This window comes from Diospyros lotus, chromosome 6 (assembly GCF_014633365.1).
Source record: "Diospyros lotus cultivar Yz01 chromosome 6, ASM1463336v1, whole genome shotgun sequence".
In the NCBI taxonomy this organism is placed as follows: Eukaryota; Viridiplantae; Streptophyta; class Magnoliopsida; order Ericales; family Ebenaceae; genus Diospyros; species Diospyros lotus.
This window is the reverse complement of record NC_068343.1, coordinates 1,130,531-1,146,541: the sequence shown is the minus strand read 5'-3', so window position 1 is coordinate 1,146,541 and position 16,011 is coordinate 1,130,531. Positions and strand designations below refer to the sequence as shown.

The 16,011-nt window shown below is 36.3% G+C and overlaps 1 protein-coding gene across 4 annotated transcripts; it reads right to left on the bottom strand.

Moving 5' to 3' along the window:
- Positions 1–2,121: 2,121 nt before the first annotated feature.
- Positions 2,122–15,637, bottom strand: LOC127803797 (uncharacterized). 4 transcript variants are annotated; one of them, XM_052340295.1, is made up of 19 exons: positions 15,410–15,637; positions 14,030–14,386; positions 13,320–13,568; positions 12,210–12,400; positions 11,936–12,107; positions 11,269–11,406; positions 11,003–11,192; positions 9,692–9,837; positions 9,066–9,242; positions 8,833–8,943; positions 7,932–8,051; positions 7,325–7,481; positions 6,516–6,679; positions 6,302–6,388; positions 5,036–5,364; positions 4,688–4,769; positions 4,276–4,415; positions 3,467–3,737; positions 2,122–2,621 (listed from the first exon to the last, which is right to left on the bottom strand). In XM_052340295.1, the coding sequence occupies exons 2-19, from the start codon at positions 14,318–14,320 to the stop codon at positions 2,289–2,291; spliced, it is 3,348 nt and encodes a 1,115-aa protein (XP_052196255.1). In that variant the 5' UTR covers positions 14,321–14,386; positions 15,410–15,637; the 3' UTR covers positions 2,122–2,288. The 4 variants fall into 4 exon arrangements, with proteins under 4 accessions (XP_052196255.1, XP_052196257.1, XP_052196256.1 ...); XM_052340297.1 differs by having other exon boundaries at positions 3,467–3,713; XM_052340296.1 differs by lacking the exon at positions 15,410–15,637 and adding an exon at positions 14,606–15,370.
- Positions 15,638–16,011: the final 374 nt, after the last annotated feature.

The following is a 16,011-nucleotide window of genomic DNA, read 5'->3' as shown; positions in this document are numbered from 1 at the left end:
TTTCATTGACCACTATAAATATAACATTGTAAAGACATGTCAATGCGTTTTTTTTTTGTCTAACTAAAAGGGGAAACTCTAGCTGGAGGGACACCAATGCGCTGGCCATCAAAGATGGATCTAGCCATAAGATGAATATTTAGTATAAATAACTCGCTTCTTGGTCTTTGACCCCCCTCAGTTGGAGCACCCAGCCACTTCTACGATAATTTTACTTGCAAACCCCTTATAGGGACGACCCATCCACCAATTCATCTACGCTTTCTACATAAAGCGAAGCTTCATGTTCCCAAGGAAATTTAATTTATAAATCTATCTTTTCTATTTTGTTTTCACTTTTTTTCTAAAGATTCTGTTTGTTTCTTTGTATTTTTTCTATCTCATGAACTTGTTTTCTTGGTTCCTGGGTTGCTTGAATTTACCACTGTTCTAGCTCAAGTTCTAATATTCCATGAGTAGAACCACTAAGGCAAGAGCTTCCTTGTGCGATAAGAAGAGTCGGGCAACGTTACAATTAGTTATGTTACACGGAAACGGAAACGGAAAATATTTTCAATAGGAAACAAAAACGTGAAAACGGACATTCTTCTAAGACATAAATAAAATCCGAAACGGAAATAGGAAACGTTTCGAAAAAGTTTCGAAAATAGAAAAACAACACCTATAAGATGTTTTCGTGTAACATAGACAATCAAAATCTTGTACTAATCAAATTTAACTATGTTTCCTTTATTTTTTACCCTCGTTTGATAAATGTGTTTGGAGATTTAAGTTAAATAGTTTAAATGGTTAATAAACTTCAATTTAGTATATAATTTCATAACTATCGTAAAAGAAAGACTAACGGAATGTTATCATGACTAACAATGTGAATGGCTAAACAGTACAAATAGTGATTAAATTTTGCACAAAAATACAAAAAAAATTATTAAACTTTACACTAAAGTACGCAAAGATCACTAAACTTTACACTAAAGTATAAAATATCAATATTTTGTTAGCCCATTTTAACGACAATTAATAATAGTTATGAAATTGCATATTGAATTGAAGTTCAATTACCCTTTGCCTATAAATTAAAATTCAGTTAATTTTTTGTACTTTAGTGTAAAATTCAATAATCGTTTATACTATTTAGCGAAGATTTGCTTTGAACCTTGTACAACTTTGTTGTGGGCACAAGTAAGATGTTACGAGTGTATATCTACTTCCCATAATCTAGGGCATGCAATTCATGATGAACGCTGGCAGTTAATCCCATATATAAATAACTATAATTATGAATTAGATATATGTATTGGAGATGGTCGTGGTGGTTTTTGTAAGCAGTCTTTTTCAAACTACATTTTACAACTTCCTCTTTACAGATTCATCGAGACTTGGTGAACTTATTTTCTAAATCCCGGGCCCTTTTTAAATTGAAGCTGCCAATAACCATTACCATGGACTTACGGATCACTGAATACTGAACTCTCCCTCAAAAGTGCTTCCAGTGTTGTTGAGAATGAAGTAATAGCCTGACTAAGAGACAGAACCGAACCATCTTCAAGAGGCGGCATTTTAACAAGAGCCTCTTTCCATCTCTTGGCAGATTCGACCACCCCAGTTGGAACCCAGAATTGGCCTTCTTTCATCCTCGAAAATGAAATCCCTCCCGGTGGTGGAGGAAGGTAAGGGGTGGGGTGAGGCTCATAGTTTGAAGATACAAAATGAAGCCTGAGAATCGCCTGCGACATGCCAAGAGATTTATATATACATGTGGTGCTCTCTTAGTTTCCTTTTTCTTGGGCTGAAACTTACAAAGAAAAATGTTTCCCCTGAGAAAACACATGAGATTGGCTTAGTTCTAAGGAATGGAGAATCTACAGCCGAAAAGCGCTTCTGATAGTAAGTCACTCTCTTTCATCCTAGGCGGCAACTGTGTCCATATGCAGAGCAAAGGGACACCTTTTGGACGGTACTGTGAACATTGCAAGGCCATGCAATCGATTCTGTTTTTTGGTGTTTGTTTGCCTCCTTTCTTGCTCGCTCTGATCAGCAGGCATTAGCAATAGGAATTGGCAATCAGGACTTGTTTCCGTTGGTAAAAGTGAATCCAATACGATATTCAAAAACTCAAAAGATTTAAGAGTCGATATGATTGAATGTTTGAAAATCTGCGCTACAAAACTGAGGTGGCTGAAGCCATGTTAGGGTTACACACACTGTTACCGGCAAACAACAGATCACTATACAATGGGACATATTCGAAAACCTCAGTATAAAATTGTGTTTCGAGCAAAGCTTCATCAGTGCCTATGAGAATGCTTTCGGGTGCTCACATATGCTTCTCCCTTACCCCTATTCCATCTCAATATAATCCTGAAAGTGAAGGAAAGGACCCCGATTGCTGCCATGGCATAAAATGCTCTGTAAGGAGCCAAGGCCAGAGCGGAGAGATAGGAATAGCACCCAGCAAGCAGATAGCCAAAGCTCAGTTTCACTTCCAAACCAGGGACTCCGGGCAAAGGAAACAAAAAGAAATTAAATTCAGGCTTAGAATCACAGATGCCATGGAGGATGACACCACCACAAAGAGCTATATCCACAAACCATGGAAAGCTCTGACCCATGCCAATTCTCTGCAAGCACGAAAAAAGATACGATTGGTCGGTAGGATTAGATGCTAAATGCATTAGGCAATAACCTTATATTCAGATCCTCAAGGACATGCAGTGCAACGAAGTAGATTAAGTATTTAACTAGTAAACTTATGGAATAAAACACACATGCACGCAAAAGATTGGACTTTGTCAATTCAAGTCCACGTGCTTGCTAAATAATAAACATGGACAGAATGGCTAGCGCCTGTAGTTCAATAAACATTGATAGTAGGGGACAAGTGGAAGAAATGCAAGGATAATATGAATTACACCTCTTACAACCCACCAGAGGAAATGATAAATGGTTTAAGATATTCCAGATGACAACAATCTGAGTGTCAAAGTGATTGTCATAAAAGATCAAACTTCCTTTGTTTCCATTATTCTATTTAATTTTTTTTTTTTATCAATTTTGTAGCAAAACAGAAGAAGCCCAAAGAAAATTCTGTCAGAAACTGTGTAATGGCTTATAGAGAATGTGGCCAAGAATAGAGGTGGTTAGAGGTCTAAAATTGATGCAGTTAACCCTATTTAGTGGGATTGAGACATGATTTGATAGGGATATTATTGTTGTTGTTGATTATTGGTATCAATGCTCTTCTCAACCCCCCCCCCCTCTTCCTGAAACAGCACATGCATATTGGCAATTTATAGCAATGCAATGTCAACTTGCCATTTGCAGGGAGCTGTTTTAGGCTAACTCCTCATTACATAGAATTCTAAAATAAACCTATTATAGTGACAGATCTCTTAGTAGACAACTCGGGAATCATTAGGGGAAAAACTGCAGAACTGAAAACATAAACAAGGAATGGTTTGCATACCTGAAACCAAGCCATGAGTGAGGGACCAAACATAAGTGCTGCTAGGAGATGCAAGATAAGCAAGCCATGCCGGTGGTGGAACATCTCTAACTGAGTATCACCAAAGCTTCCTGTAGAACCTGGGCGACTTGAAAAACCATCATCCAACAGGGAACTCTGGCTGAACCCATCACGATGTCTAACAGAGAACTGTTCAGACCTGTTGCCTCCATTTCTTGAATCAAATGACTCCTTGCTCCGGGTATGACTGCGAAAGGAAGCCGTCAAAAAACTGTTACAGAAACAATGAGTAACTTTCAGAATTGCCGGGATCACTTTGACATAAATATCACACACTGATGATAATCTAAGCACAGTTATCATGATATAACACAAATACAAAACATCGTAAACAACTAAACATCAAGACATGACAATCTTGCAAAAGCTAACAAAAATACAACACGTCAATTTGCATGGTTAGCTTTGTTTTCGGCAATAATATGCGATGCTATAATTGTCATACTTGCAAGCATTCAACTATTCTTTAAATTACAATATTAACTCAAATTTATTTTTTCTTTCTCAGGTGTTTTTTGTTTCTTTTAAGTGCTAGGGTGTAGTAATAGGTATATTTTGCCTGCACACTTTATAGGTAAAGCTCTGTGCACCAAAAAGCAAAGTCCAATCCATACAGAATATAGAATGATTACACACCCCCACAAGACAATCAGAAACCAGTTAACAATGAGCACCAACAAATTTATTACCAGATTCATGTACCCCAAAAAATGTCATAACAAGAGAAAAGGGAAATAATAGAAGGTTACCTGGACAGTGCATTATGGCAGCTCAATGCATGAGATAGGAGCAAAATGAACAGACCTAGTGCAGGATGGACAAAGCACACCAACGCAATTGCAACCACTGCAGTAACAAATAATGGGTTTGTTCTTAAAGCCCTTATGACCTGTTCCATGAACATGTCAAGTGTCAACTTTTGCCACAAGGGGGGGAGGGGGGATGTTTAATGAAGGAAATAAAAGGAAAAAGAAAAAAAGGGCAGGAATAGATTTGGATGGGAGGAGGAAACATCAATAACTTGCAGAAGAATAACAACACCACTAAGTGGGGTCGGCAACATGAGTTCTTGCAGAAGGAAACTTGAAAATAAACATCCCCACCAATCAAATTATAAACACTGAGCTGCTAATTAGATATAAGTTACAAAAAGGAACTTACCTTGGATGATAAAAAACAAGAAGAAAGATTGAGGAACCAATGCAGGAACACAAAACAAAAGTTCAATTCCCACAATTGCCACCTGTAAAAATTAAAATACTCTCTTCTTAGCAGACAAGTGGTTATACTTAAACTTTCTAAAAACCTGATTTCATGGAGATATTCTTAACTGACAAGTAAAATATCAACAGGAGACAGTAATCACACTGTTCTCCACCAAAATTGAATTTTCCAGATCTTGAGCATAAGTTTGTTTTAATTTATTATTTGAGACAAGATTGTTCAGATATAAACCAATGAAAACATGCATTAAAGGAAAAAAATCACAGGCAAAGAGAGGGCACTAACCGTTGCTTTACGAAAACATGTAGAGCAGCAGTCACGTAGAACACCAATTGCAAGATTAATATCAGAAGCAATATTAACCCATTTGCAAATATATAGCAAAGTATTGAGACAAGGACAAAGCTTAAAAATGGAGGAAATGGTTGGGATGTCAGAGAGGAAAGGAACAAGGCAATGAAAAGGGGTACAGTGGCTAGGAAAGAAAATGGCAATGGCATTCTCAAATTGGATTGTACAGCTGATAGCACTGAAGGTATAGGTAAATCAAGCTCCCAAGCCTGTGCTTGCCTCATTAAAGCAAAAAAGACAACAGCAACGGAGAAACCAACAATCTGCATATAGCAATCCCATTAAGTGAATAACAAAACTTAATTAGATAAAAACCTGAAACGTATAGGCTACCATAACTAACCAACAAAAGGAAGAATGTTGCTAAAATAATGCACAATCTGGCCCGTATAATCTGTATTCAGTCTTAAAAGATGAATATAGATGAGGAAAAAAAGAATCCCACATCAACACAAGAAGATTAGGATGGTTGGTGTAAAAATCAGTTACAAACTCGTTACAGCAATATATTTCAAGATGCTTCGGGAAGGATGGAGACCAACTACTAGTAACAGAACTCAAAGTTCAATTGCTACAGAGGTCACTGAGCTCTAAAAAGGATTTTAAAATTTAAAAACAAAAAAAACCCTCAGCTTTCTGTCAAGAGTTCCATTAAGCACACATTTCAATTAGCTTATGCAAGTAAATCCCTGTGGACAAGTTGTAATTGATTGCAAGTAAAAAAAAATTCAAAAATCTAAATCCCAAAAATATTATGTGTTCAAAATTGTAACTGGTCCTAAAGCTAAGTTTCCTGACTATCAGATGACTATGATATATATATATATGATAAATACATATATATATTGTGCAAGTTAATTCAGTTAAATAGAAACCAATATTTTTGAAATCATGTTGTTGCATTTCATTAGAAAGACTCAAAAAGCAAGTTGATATGGCATAAGAAACAAAAACAGTGATTATACTCCATTCCTTTTGAACTATTTGGCTCACGTTTGGTAGGCACATTAAAAAGCATGAGAACTAACAAAATAAAAGCAAATTCACACAACACACAGAGTTTGGTCCAATAGATGACAGCCTGTTATGCAACCCATCAACCAAAAATTTTGATGCCGTTAGTGGATAATGATCTAATAAGAAAAATTAATGATACCAAAGTAGAACTGTAACCCTTTGTAGGCTATTCAAAATCTTCACCTCTGAACAGTACAAAAGAAAAAATCTCCTGGCTGCAGCAGTGACAGAGACAGCTACACTAGCTCTATATGAACAATGTGGGTCCACCTGCAGACAATAAAAAAATCAAAACCTTTAATTATTACATCAGAAGAATAAGAATATGAATGATAATAGACCAATATTGCATTACTATTACATCATAAGAAACTGAATAAAAAATTAGGGGCAATACCAGCAATAAAACAGTAGTCTTCTCAGAACCCCTAGTTGAACCCCACAGTGCTGGTGAGGAATCCACCTCAATTGTTGTGGAATACAAATTTGGAAATATGTGAAGGCCTGATGTCGCATCCCAAGCAAGTGCTACAGGAGGAAAACAGCGCAGTTTGCAAAGCCCTGCATGCCCAGGAAAGCTTTAGCATTAGCAGAAAACAAAAAACAAAAGCATGATATCAAGAAAAAGAAAAATCCAACTGTAAGGAAATCCAGAGAATTATTACAGTCAAACGATAACAAAGGTGGAACGCAAACACACCCCTTGCACAAAAAATTAAATCAGATGAAAGAAATAACTTGCAATGTCCACATTATCAAGAGATCATGAACCTTCGGTTAAGGTTTAGATTTCTATTTCTGAGTCCAAATCCTATTCGTCAAGAAGCTGGCAGTAATTGACAGGTATGTTAGTTTTAATCACATTGGTAAAGCTTAGGCCACTCAGAAAGTAGACTTTATGTAACTTTTATGTTCAAAGCCATTTTTCAATTTTCAATGCTTTTAGCCTTTCTCCATATGAAGTGAATGTCATGAAGGTATTTAAATTATGAACAAAAGGCAATACTATACTTTAAGAGAATTAACATTTCATTCAAGGACTGCAATCCAACTATGCATCATAAAAGCATGCAAGATCAATTACAGGGAAAAATTGATGACTTTGCACGTGTTATTTGTGCTCATCAAACACAGGTTTTGTATAGTAATTCAACATTTGAATGAAGGGTCAACTTAATGGAAACAAAGTACATAAAGAAGCCTTACTACTATTTTCCACATCTCCAGCCTCTTCATCAGGGAGTGCAGATTTTTTTATTCCACATCCTGTAGTTTCCAAGGAAAGTCTAATAGGCAAAAGACCCAAGCTAATAGTGAATGATAAATTGACAGCAAGAGGATGATCCTCCTTCAATATCATGCCCTGCACAATGTTTAAGTAATAAAGTAGTCAGTAGACTGGAACTAACCAACCCATTCAACCATGGATAGCGGGTCTAGTGGTATGATTGAACTCCCTGTATATTTTGGTGATTGAGCTTGAAACCTTTTAATTCCAAACCAGATATCAGAGGTAACATAAATTTTTGAATTGTGTATTATGACCATGTTACAGTGATTTTTAAAGGTGTTGACCAACACATTGGATGAAAATTGCACAGTAGACTTGAAGAATACTCTCTTCCAACCACTGCACCACATTGTGCTTACTCCTTGTCAAATGCAATGCACATCTCAATTAATTTAAAACATGAAGATTGAACTGAAAGATCGTGATCTAGTTTGATGTCCAATTCAGTTCTGATAACTACAAGGTTATCCCTCCGAACTTCAGTACTAACAGTAAATTAGCAGGCAACATCAAAGTACTAACCTGTGGAAAATGACTTGAGAGAAGTAACATCTTAGAAGACAACTCTAATTCCCCTTCTTTTGGACTAAAGAATTGTCCAACTGCCATGGAAGCAGCAGGTGGAGGCTGTCCTGAAACAGTCTGAGAAACAGAAAGTCAGACATGCACGCTCAACTTTGGAATTCTTTCAGAAGCAATAAGAGGTGCTTAAAACACAAGAAGATCAGAGGTAACAAAAGAAAAACAAGACCTTGTATACAAATACAGATCAAAAAAGTTGTATACAAGAGACTCTCAAAACAAATAAATATTAAAAGATAATGACAATATTGACAGGAGACAAAAGCAAAATTCATTTAGCAAGAAAAAAGGGGGTGTAGAAAAAGAAGAAAAAAGATATGCAAAGAAAAATTTGTGTACCATGGGAAACCATTTTCAGTTATGGCTCTGAATATAAATCGACTAGGAGCTGATGAAAATGACCAAGTGTTTATTTTTCTAAATTATTTTTGTATTTCAAAAAAATATAAATTGTATTTGTATTTTCAAAATGGTATTACAAGATTCAAATTTTTTATTAAAATTTTCACAAGGACAACATTTCTAAGCTAAAACAATTTATAACAAAACAAAGGAGTATTAAAGAAATTGTAAATTGGAAAAGATTCAAGAAAATGATTTTAAGTAGGGATTATAAGTAAGGAAAGGTGCAATACACAAGATGTTTTCAAGAAATAAAACATAGGGGAGAAATGAAATGAATGCGTAAGAGGCAAGTTATATTTAGCAAAAAAAAAAAAAGGCAAATTATGAACAATCCATTGATTAGAAGAGGTTCGAAACAATAGATTGGTGATGCATGTAGACTTGGGGAATCATGAAATGAAATATATACCAGACCACAAAATCAAGGAAACAATACCGGGCGAGGTGCAATTGAGATAGTCAAGAATCTAAAGCCACGCATATCACTAGAAGACAAGAAAAGCACAGCTGATGGAGGAGCTTGCTCGGTCTGACTACCTGGTTCAATCTTACAAAATGAAACAGGGAAAAAATTAGCATATACACGACTTCACATACCATTACAAATTGCTCTCGTTTGCAATGACAATTCACTTCCAGAAAATTAATATATACACCAATTCAACATACTTGTCTTGGTGCTGGACCTGATGGAATGTGCACCATTTTCTGTGTCACTTCAATAACCCTTCTGCTAGCTGGCAAGTTTGAAGCTGATTTTCCTTTCTCAGGCCAAAGATGTAATCTAATTCCGGAACATGGAGCAAGATTTGTAACGAGTACAAAGTGCCTTTCCCTGTTTGACCCCTAAGTATACAAAACAGACTGTAAGCAGTATATCTTAGCCGGCAGCTGTATAAATGCAAAGTGGTAAGAATAATGCCCAAGAAACCAACTCTTGAAAGGCTGTAAATGGAATCTAAAGGGGTATCATTTCAAAATCATTGAACTAAAATAAATTACAGTGCATATTCCTTATTCAAAACATAATTGTTTTCTTGAATCTTAAGTTTAAAATCTTACATTTGTAAATTTCAGAAACAACTAATTTACACAATGACAAAAGCGAACCCACACCATTCTTTCAAAACTTTTATCGAAATCTTGAGCCTTGAAAAAAAAAAAAAAAAAGAGGAACTAGATTAAAGGAGCTTTGAAAGTTAGCCGAGCATGTAATCTTAGGAACAAGATTGAAAAGAAGTGAAAAGAGCTTTTGCAGTATTAAACTATGAAAAAACAACTTCGACCAATCTAACCAGTTTTTCTATGTCTAACCACCGCCTTCTCCCATCCATTGCTAAAATTGTGACGGTACTTGTCTGAATATACAGGTCCCTGTCAAGGCCATCATCAGTCCAACGAACATTACTTGGACAAGAAGATAGAGTATTCTCTCGAGGCCCTACAAGTTTCATAATTTAAACAGTTATCAAAATATTGATGTTCACAGTATTTCAAAGGAGAGAAGAGTAGGAGAAAATAAACAAGTTCATTAACCAACAATAGAGAGAGAGAAAGCAGCTTTAGGTCTTTATGTCCAAACAGATATTATATATAATCAGACAACAGCTTTCCACTTTATGTTGGGATATATTGATTAAAAATAACAAAACATTTCAGAAAGGTTTTCTGTACAGAAGGATTTAGCTACATGGAATTTACAAGGAAGAAACTCCAACCAATTAATTTGATTTACCATTCAGAATGACTCTCAACACTACATAACTTCTCTCCAGCAATTAAATTCTAATCTTAGCATTTGTCCTCTAATACAGTTCTCTGCATCTGAACAACATATCACCCCAAATAATGCAAATCTACAAGGAATTTGGCTTCCTTGCACTTTCGCCAAGCCCCATAAAGTAATTAGCATAGGTTTTTCAATGAGGTTAAGAAAATCTTATTGAATATCTATATCTTAATATTGGTTCATGAGGTTCAATAAATAGCTTGCCAAGTATTGTATGGCAGAAACAAATCAAACATGAATGACATTTATTATATCTTATTTGTATATGCTTTGGTTGTTATCATGGCCAAAAAATCATAATAACAGAGCATACTTTCTTCTAAAACATACATAAAACCCAAATCACATCCATTAATACAGTAAGGCAGGTTAAACATTTTGCACCTATGATCCAAAGTCCTGTTGTCAGCAGGTTATGAGTTTCAAGATACTGAAAACTTTTTCACAAGTTTGCTTTTGTTGGAAAGCTTGATATACATTTTGGAACCCCCTATAACAGTCAACTTTTGTGAAAAGTGTTTAACTTAACATGGTATGAGAGCACAAAATGTTTTAGGTTCGAATCATTTTGTGTATTTGCCACTTCTTGTGTTTGTTGTGCACTCCAATTCTCTGTGTTAGTGCACCTGTGAAATATGAAGTTGTGCATGAGGGAGGAGTGGTGGAAAGGCTAATGTATATTGTTGTTCCCATTTCCTAACAGTTTAAGCTTTGGGGATAAGTGGTAACAACTTTATAACCAAAATATAATTGAGCATACAAGGAGTAGAACAAGAATTTGAATTTCTTGAGATAGGAGAGTGGAGATTGATGATACCAGTAGCCTCTTTTCCATTTTGAACACGATCATAGATTGCCTGCTGAGACAATGGTGATTGCTTCAGCCAATCGAAACTCTGTGGTATCCCACTATGAAGCATCTTAGTGAATACTGCAAGTCTTTTTGGTGTATCAAGAAATGGCTGACCCATTTCCGGGTCTATCAGGCTAAGTAAAGTGTGAGCCACCTGAGATAAGAGCATGGAAATTCAAGGATATCATATGAAGGAATTCAAAAAAAAGGGTCTAGAAAAATTTTGTTACCTGCACTACAAGTTGATTACACCACAGAATAACTTGATGTTCCATGGACAACCACACATTCTTCATGGCTGAACTGCTAATCATAAAACCATGGCTACGAGGCACGATGCCATCAAGAGATTCTAATTTCGTCCTTACCTAATATCATAAAACAAAAGGACTGGCATCACACAAGTCAACAAGGATACAATTGTTTACTGAAAATAAAGTAGAATATGTCAAGAAAAGAAGGGTTCCAACACCAAAAAGAATGAAAACATGAAACAGGTTCCCATGAAAAATTAAATATCCCTTGAGATCCCAAGGTGCAACTATGCACATGTAAATCAGAGAATTGAGGGGCAATGCAAAATAAGCAAGAGAAGAATTAACTTTCAGAAACTCTGAAAGAAGAAATAGAACTACTTGAAGAAGCAATTTCAAGCAACCATTGATATAATTAAAGTACGAGACATAAAGAAGAACAAATAAAGGGCACTCCTGGGGCAGAAGTAAAGGGTGAATCATGGCCACCAAGCAGGTATCACGGCTTCAAACCCAAGAAATAGCCTCTTAACAGATAGAAGTAAGTCAGATACATCTAAGGATCCCTAAATCCCCATGGTATGAGGCTTTCTGCACCAGATTGCCTTTTTTCATTCATGCAGACTATATACAATTTAAATACCTGGTAATCATGAATACCGCCAGAGATTGAGACAACAACAACTCGAGAAAGTGGAGGATCAGATGCATAACGTCCAGTTCGAGAAGTTTGGACCTCATATCCCTTTCTCCATTCTTCATTGACACGTGCATAATACAGACCCAATGATGGCTGCAAAGCCACAGGAGGTGACCTGGTAAAGTAAGTAATTCCTAATACTTTGCCAAAGCATATAGAATAGTAGCAAATGAAATCATTGAAACCCACCCACCCCCACCCCACGCCAAAAGCTTACTGGTGCGGGCTTGAAAGTGTAAGAACTGTTTCAACAGCTAACTTTCGTAGACATGGATGTACAATTGCAGCTCTAGCAACAAAACCACCCATAGAATGACCAACCAATATCACGCTTTTGGGCAGGCTTCCAGAGACAGCAGCTCCTTCTCTTACCCGACCATCATGAGAATCTTTATATTGGTCTAGAATCTTAATGGATAAACACACCAAAATTAGGCACAATAATTAAATAAGTAAAAATCAATAAGAAATTGGAGAAAGCAATAAATAAGGATATAAGAAAAGGTTATTAGAAGCGCAGTCATTAGCTAGCAAGCAACATCCATGAGTATAGGAAAAATTGCGGATAACAGATTCACGTCTGGGTTTGATGGTGCCCAATTGAATATGTGAGGCTCATGTCAAATAATTAGCAGGATTTCTTTAGTATGTGATATTGCGCCAATACATGAGTGGACTACTCCAAAACCTCTAACAAAGCATCAAAGCATTTCCCTAAAGATTTTCCATGCAGAGACTCCAGCTTGATTGAAATTGTATGACTTTTCATTCTATAACACCATTATCTAGTATACAATATCATTATCTTATTTAAACTTAATTAACCAAAAATGTCCCTAACAAATAGAAAATATTGAAGACTTACTTATAAATCTAATGACTAGAAAGAGGCCTCTACAGTAAAACAATAAAGTTGCATCTTGTAAATGCATTTCAACTAACAAGGCTAGTATCTAATAAGAAAAGATCTATATGACAAATATTCCCCCTACCAAATACCTAGCAAAGCCAGTGAAACTCCAGAATCCAGAGGAAATGTTGCTTGTGTTTTGTAATCACAGAATAAAGTTTTCATCATGCAGTAGACTTTATACAACAAGGATTACATAACTAAATTGGACAAATAATCAATACGTGCAAAACACTCTATCCCAAACAATTTAAGAACTCTTCTTAAAGCAGTAATCTGAATTTTTTTATGCAAAACCTAGAATTTCATGTGGCATCTGTATTGTGTATCAAATACTGCAGGCCATTTATTCAAAAATGGTAAATAATTAGACCTCCATATGCTAATCTGTATATCTTACAAAATAAAGAGTGATACCCGGTGAATGGCATGTACAACATATTCTGTGTGTTCTTCCAGTATCCGACCATCCATTGCAGAATGTTCACCTTCTAGATCCACAGTGAACCAATCTAGCTTTGAATTATACTGCCTGGGTAACCCAAAGCCAACTGCATCCCAGTTAACTCCTCCCTCTTCAAGTGTTAGGGAAGCTTCTTGATAAAATGTCCGCTCAAGTGGGCCTCCTTGATATGCCCTATCAGATTCTGCAGCTAATGATCTTACCTGAGAAGAAAAAAAAAAAAGCAGAAGTGTGGCAAGGAATGAATAATTTGGATATTTTAGGTGCTCTTCCTCCATTTGTTAGGCATCCTCTTTGACTTAATCATCACATTAAATAATTTTGCTAACCAAAAATTGCCCTCTTGCCTCCTAAAGCATCTACTTTTCACGCTTGTAATGGAAGAAACCAGCAGTCAAGTCATTACTGCCAGACCTTTATGTTTTTTTTCTTTTTAATTAGAAGGATGAAAACATGAAACCTACACGGAGGAACAAAATAAGTAAGATGTCCCCTTCCACTCAGACTAAAATGAGCAAAATGGCTTTGAGAAATAAATAAGTTTCAAGATACAGATTACACACCAGGGCAAAAACAGATGCAGAATGTTAAACGCAAGCTTTACAAACCAAAAATTGCAGAAACACAAATTACATGGATAAATGAGAGAGATAAAAAGGCTTGCCTGCTTGTAACTACCACCATTCCCAGGAATGAAAAGGACAGGAACACCACTAAGCTTCTTAATGTGCTCATTGTAATCAATCTTCTTCCATCCTTCATGGTACAAATACAACCCATACTTTGAGGATGAAACGTTTGCAGGCGAAGAGATGGGAATATATTGAGGGTACATGTATGTCATGATACAACCATTTGAAACCGGTTTTATCAAATCATAAAGAGCAGCAAGACCCATCCATATGGAAATAAGAACCAGGGCTGCAACCTTAAATTTAGCTTTGAAACCTTGCATTGCTTGATTAAATTTTGTTCCACATCAAGGTTCCTTAAAATACCTTTAGTTCATCACTCAATCCTCCTTCAATACATATATATAAAAAAAAATCATTAGTAACGAAAACAAAATTGAAGTAGTTCTAGCAATAATATAAATGCCTAGCGAAATGCAAGCAGGACACCACAATCACAAGCAAAGCACTCAGTTATTTCTTGACAAGCTCTAAACAAAGTTAATTGAACTAAACCAACTTTATCTCAGGTAAAGAACAATAGATAGGAGACAAACAAACTAAAATACCAGAAAGTGGAAAGAGAAGCAGTTGTAAGCGCAAGTAAAATTGTATTCAACACGTGACCAGGTGTCAAAATAACCTACACCATCAGCAGCAGCATGAGAATGCAACATTTTAAGAGTATCGAACCAGAAAACGACAGCAAAAGTTCAAGCAGTCAAGCTAAAAACACAAAGATGAGTTCAAACACAATTACACAAACATGACTATTTGCAGCGGGAATAACAGAACGGCAATTCGAAAACGTCGATCAAGTACTCGAAAAGAGTTTCTAATGCTCTACGTTTGAATGTCATGAGAAAGGAGAGTAAAGAATAATCAAAAACTTTAGGTTTATGCACATCCGCGCATGCAACACTTGACTGATGAGAGTAACTTTCCGAATCTAGGATTTGACGATTGGGACGAGAGAATCCCCGAAAAATCAGCTCGATCAACGTGCGGGCGGATCCGACATGGCAATCGGATCTCGCTTCCTAAAAAGGTAAGAAGAGTAAGGAAGTGAAGTGGCGGCGTGTAGAGTTGCCCGATCGGAGATCTGGATCAGATGGCTCGAATGTGCGTGAGATGTAGATTTGAATTTCAGGGAGACAAGCGAGAGGAGGGATTTATTCGTACGTGACCATATATATCACTATCACTATTTCTATAATTTAATTGACCCGGTAATGGGGAACTATCTGCCGCCAAGGAAAACTATGCTCCGTATTCCGTCCGTGTTTGTCGACATATTTCCCATTACGGACGGAAATATCACAGCAAAAATCTGAATCAGTTAACAGCAACAAAATACAGCAAAAATCACATACCTCTCAGATCTGAATATCTTGGAGCAGCAAACAATTGCTAATCAATGGCCGCAGCAGCGACGCCGGAGCGTGAACGCTGTGACGCCGGCGAGCAGCTGCAGCTGCAGCAGCAAAGAAGACAGAGATGATGTGACACTGTGACTGCGGAGATGACGGACAGGAGCATCCGCTTCGAGAGAGAGGAGGGAGACGAGCAACTGACGCACCCAGGTTTTGGTCTTGCTTTGGGGTTTGGGACGCGACTGATATTCTTTATTTGTTCGAGGGTATAATAGTTTTTTTAACTTGATTAAAATCAGCTTTTTTGTTCGCTTTAAAGTCTCGGAAATGAAAAGCTTTAAACCCTCAGAGTTCCTTCTTTAAAGAATAATGCTATTGACTGGACCCATAGTTATAGCCACTTATTATGCACAGAAATACATAAAAGTATCGCTTCAATATTTTTGAAACGTTTTTTTATTTTAAAATATTAAAAAAATATTTTTAAACTGTTAATTGTCGTTTTAAAAATGCATTGGAGATATTTTGTAATATCAAAAAAATTAAAAAAATATGTTTCTGATTCTATGAGTACATTCGAGACAAACAATTTTATCTCAGCT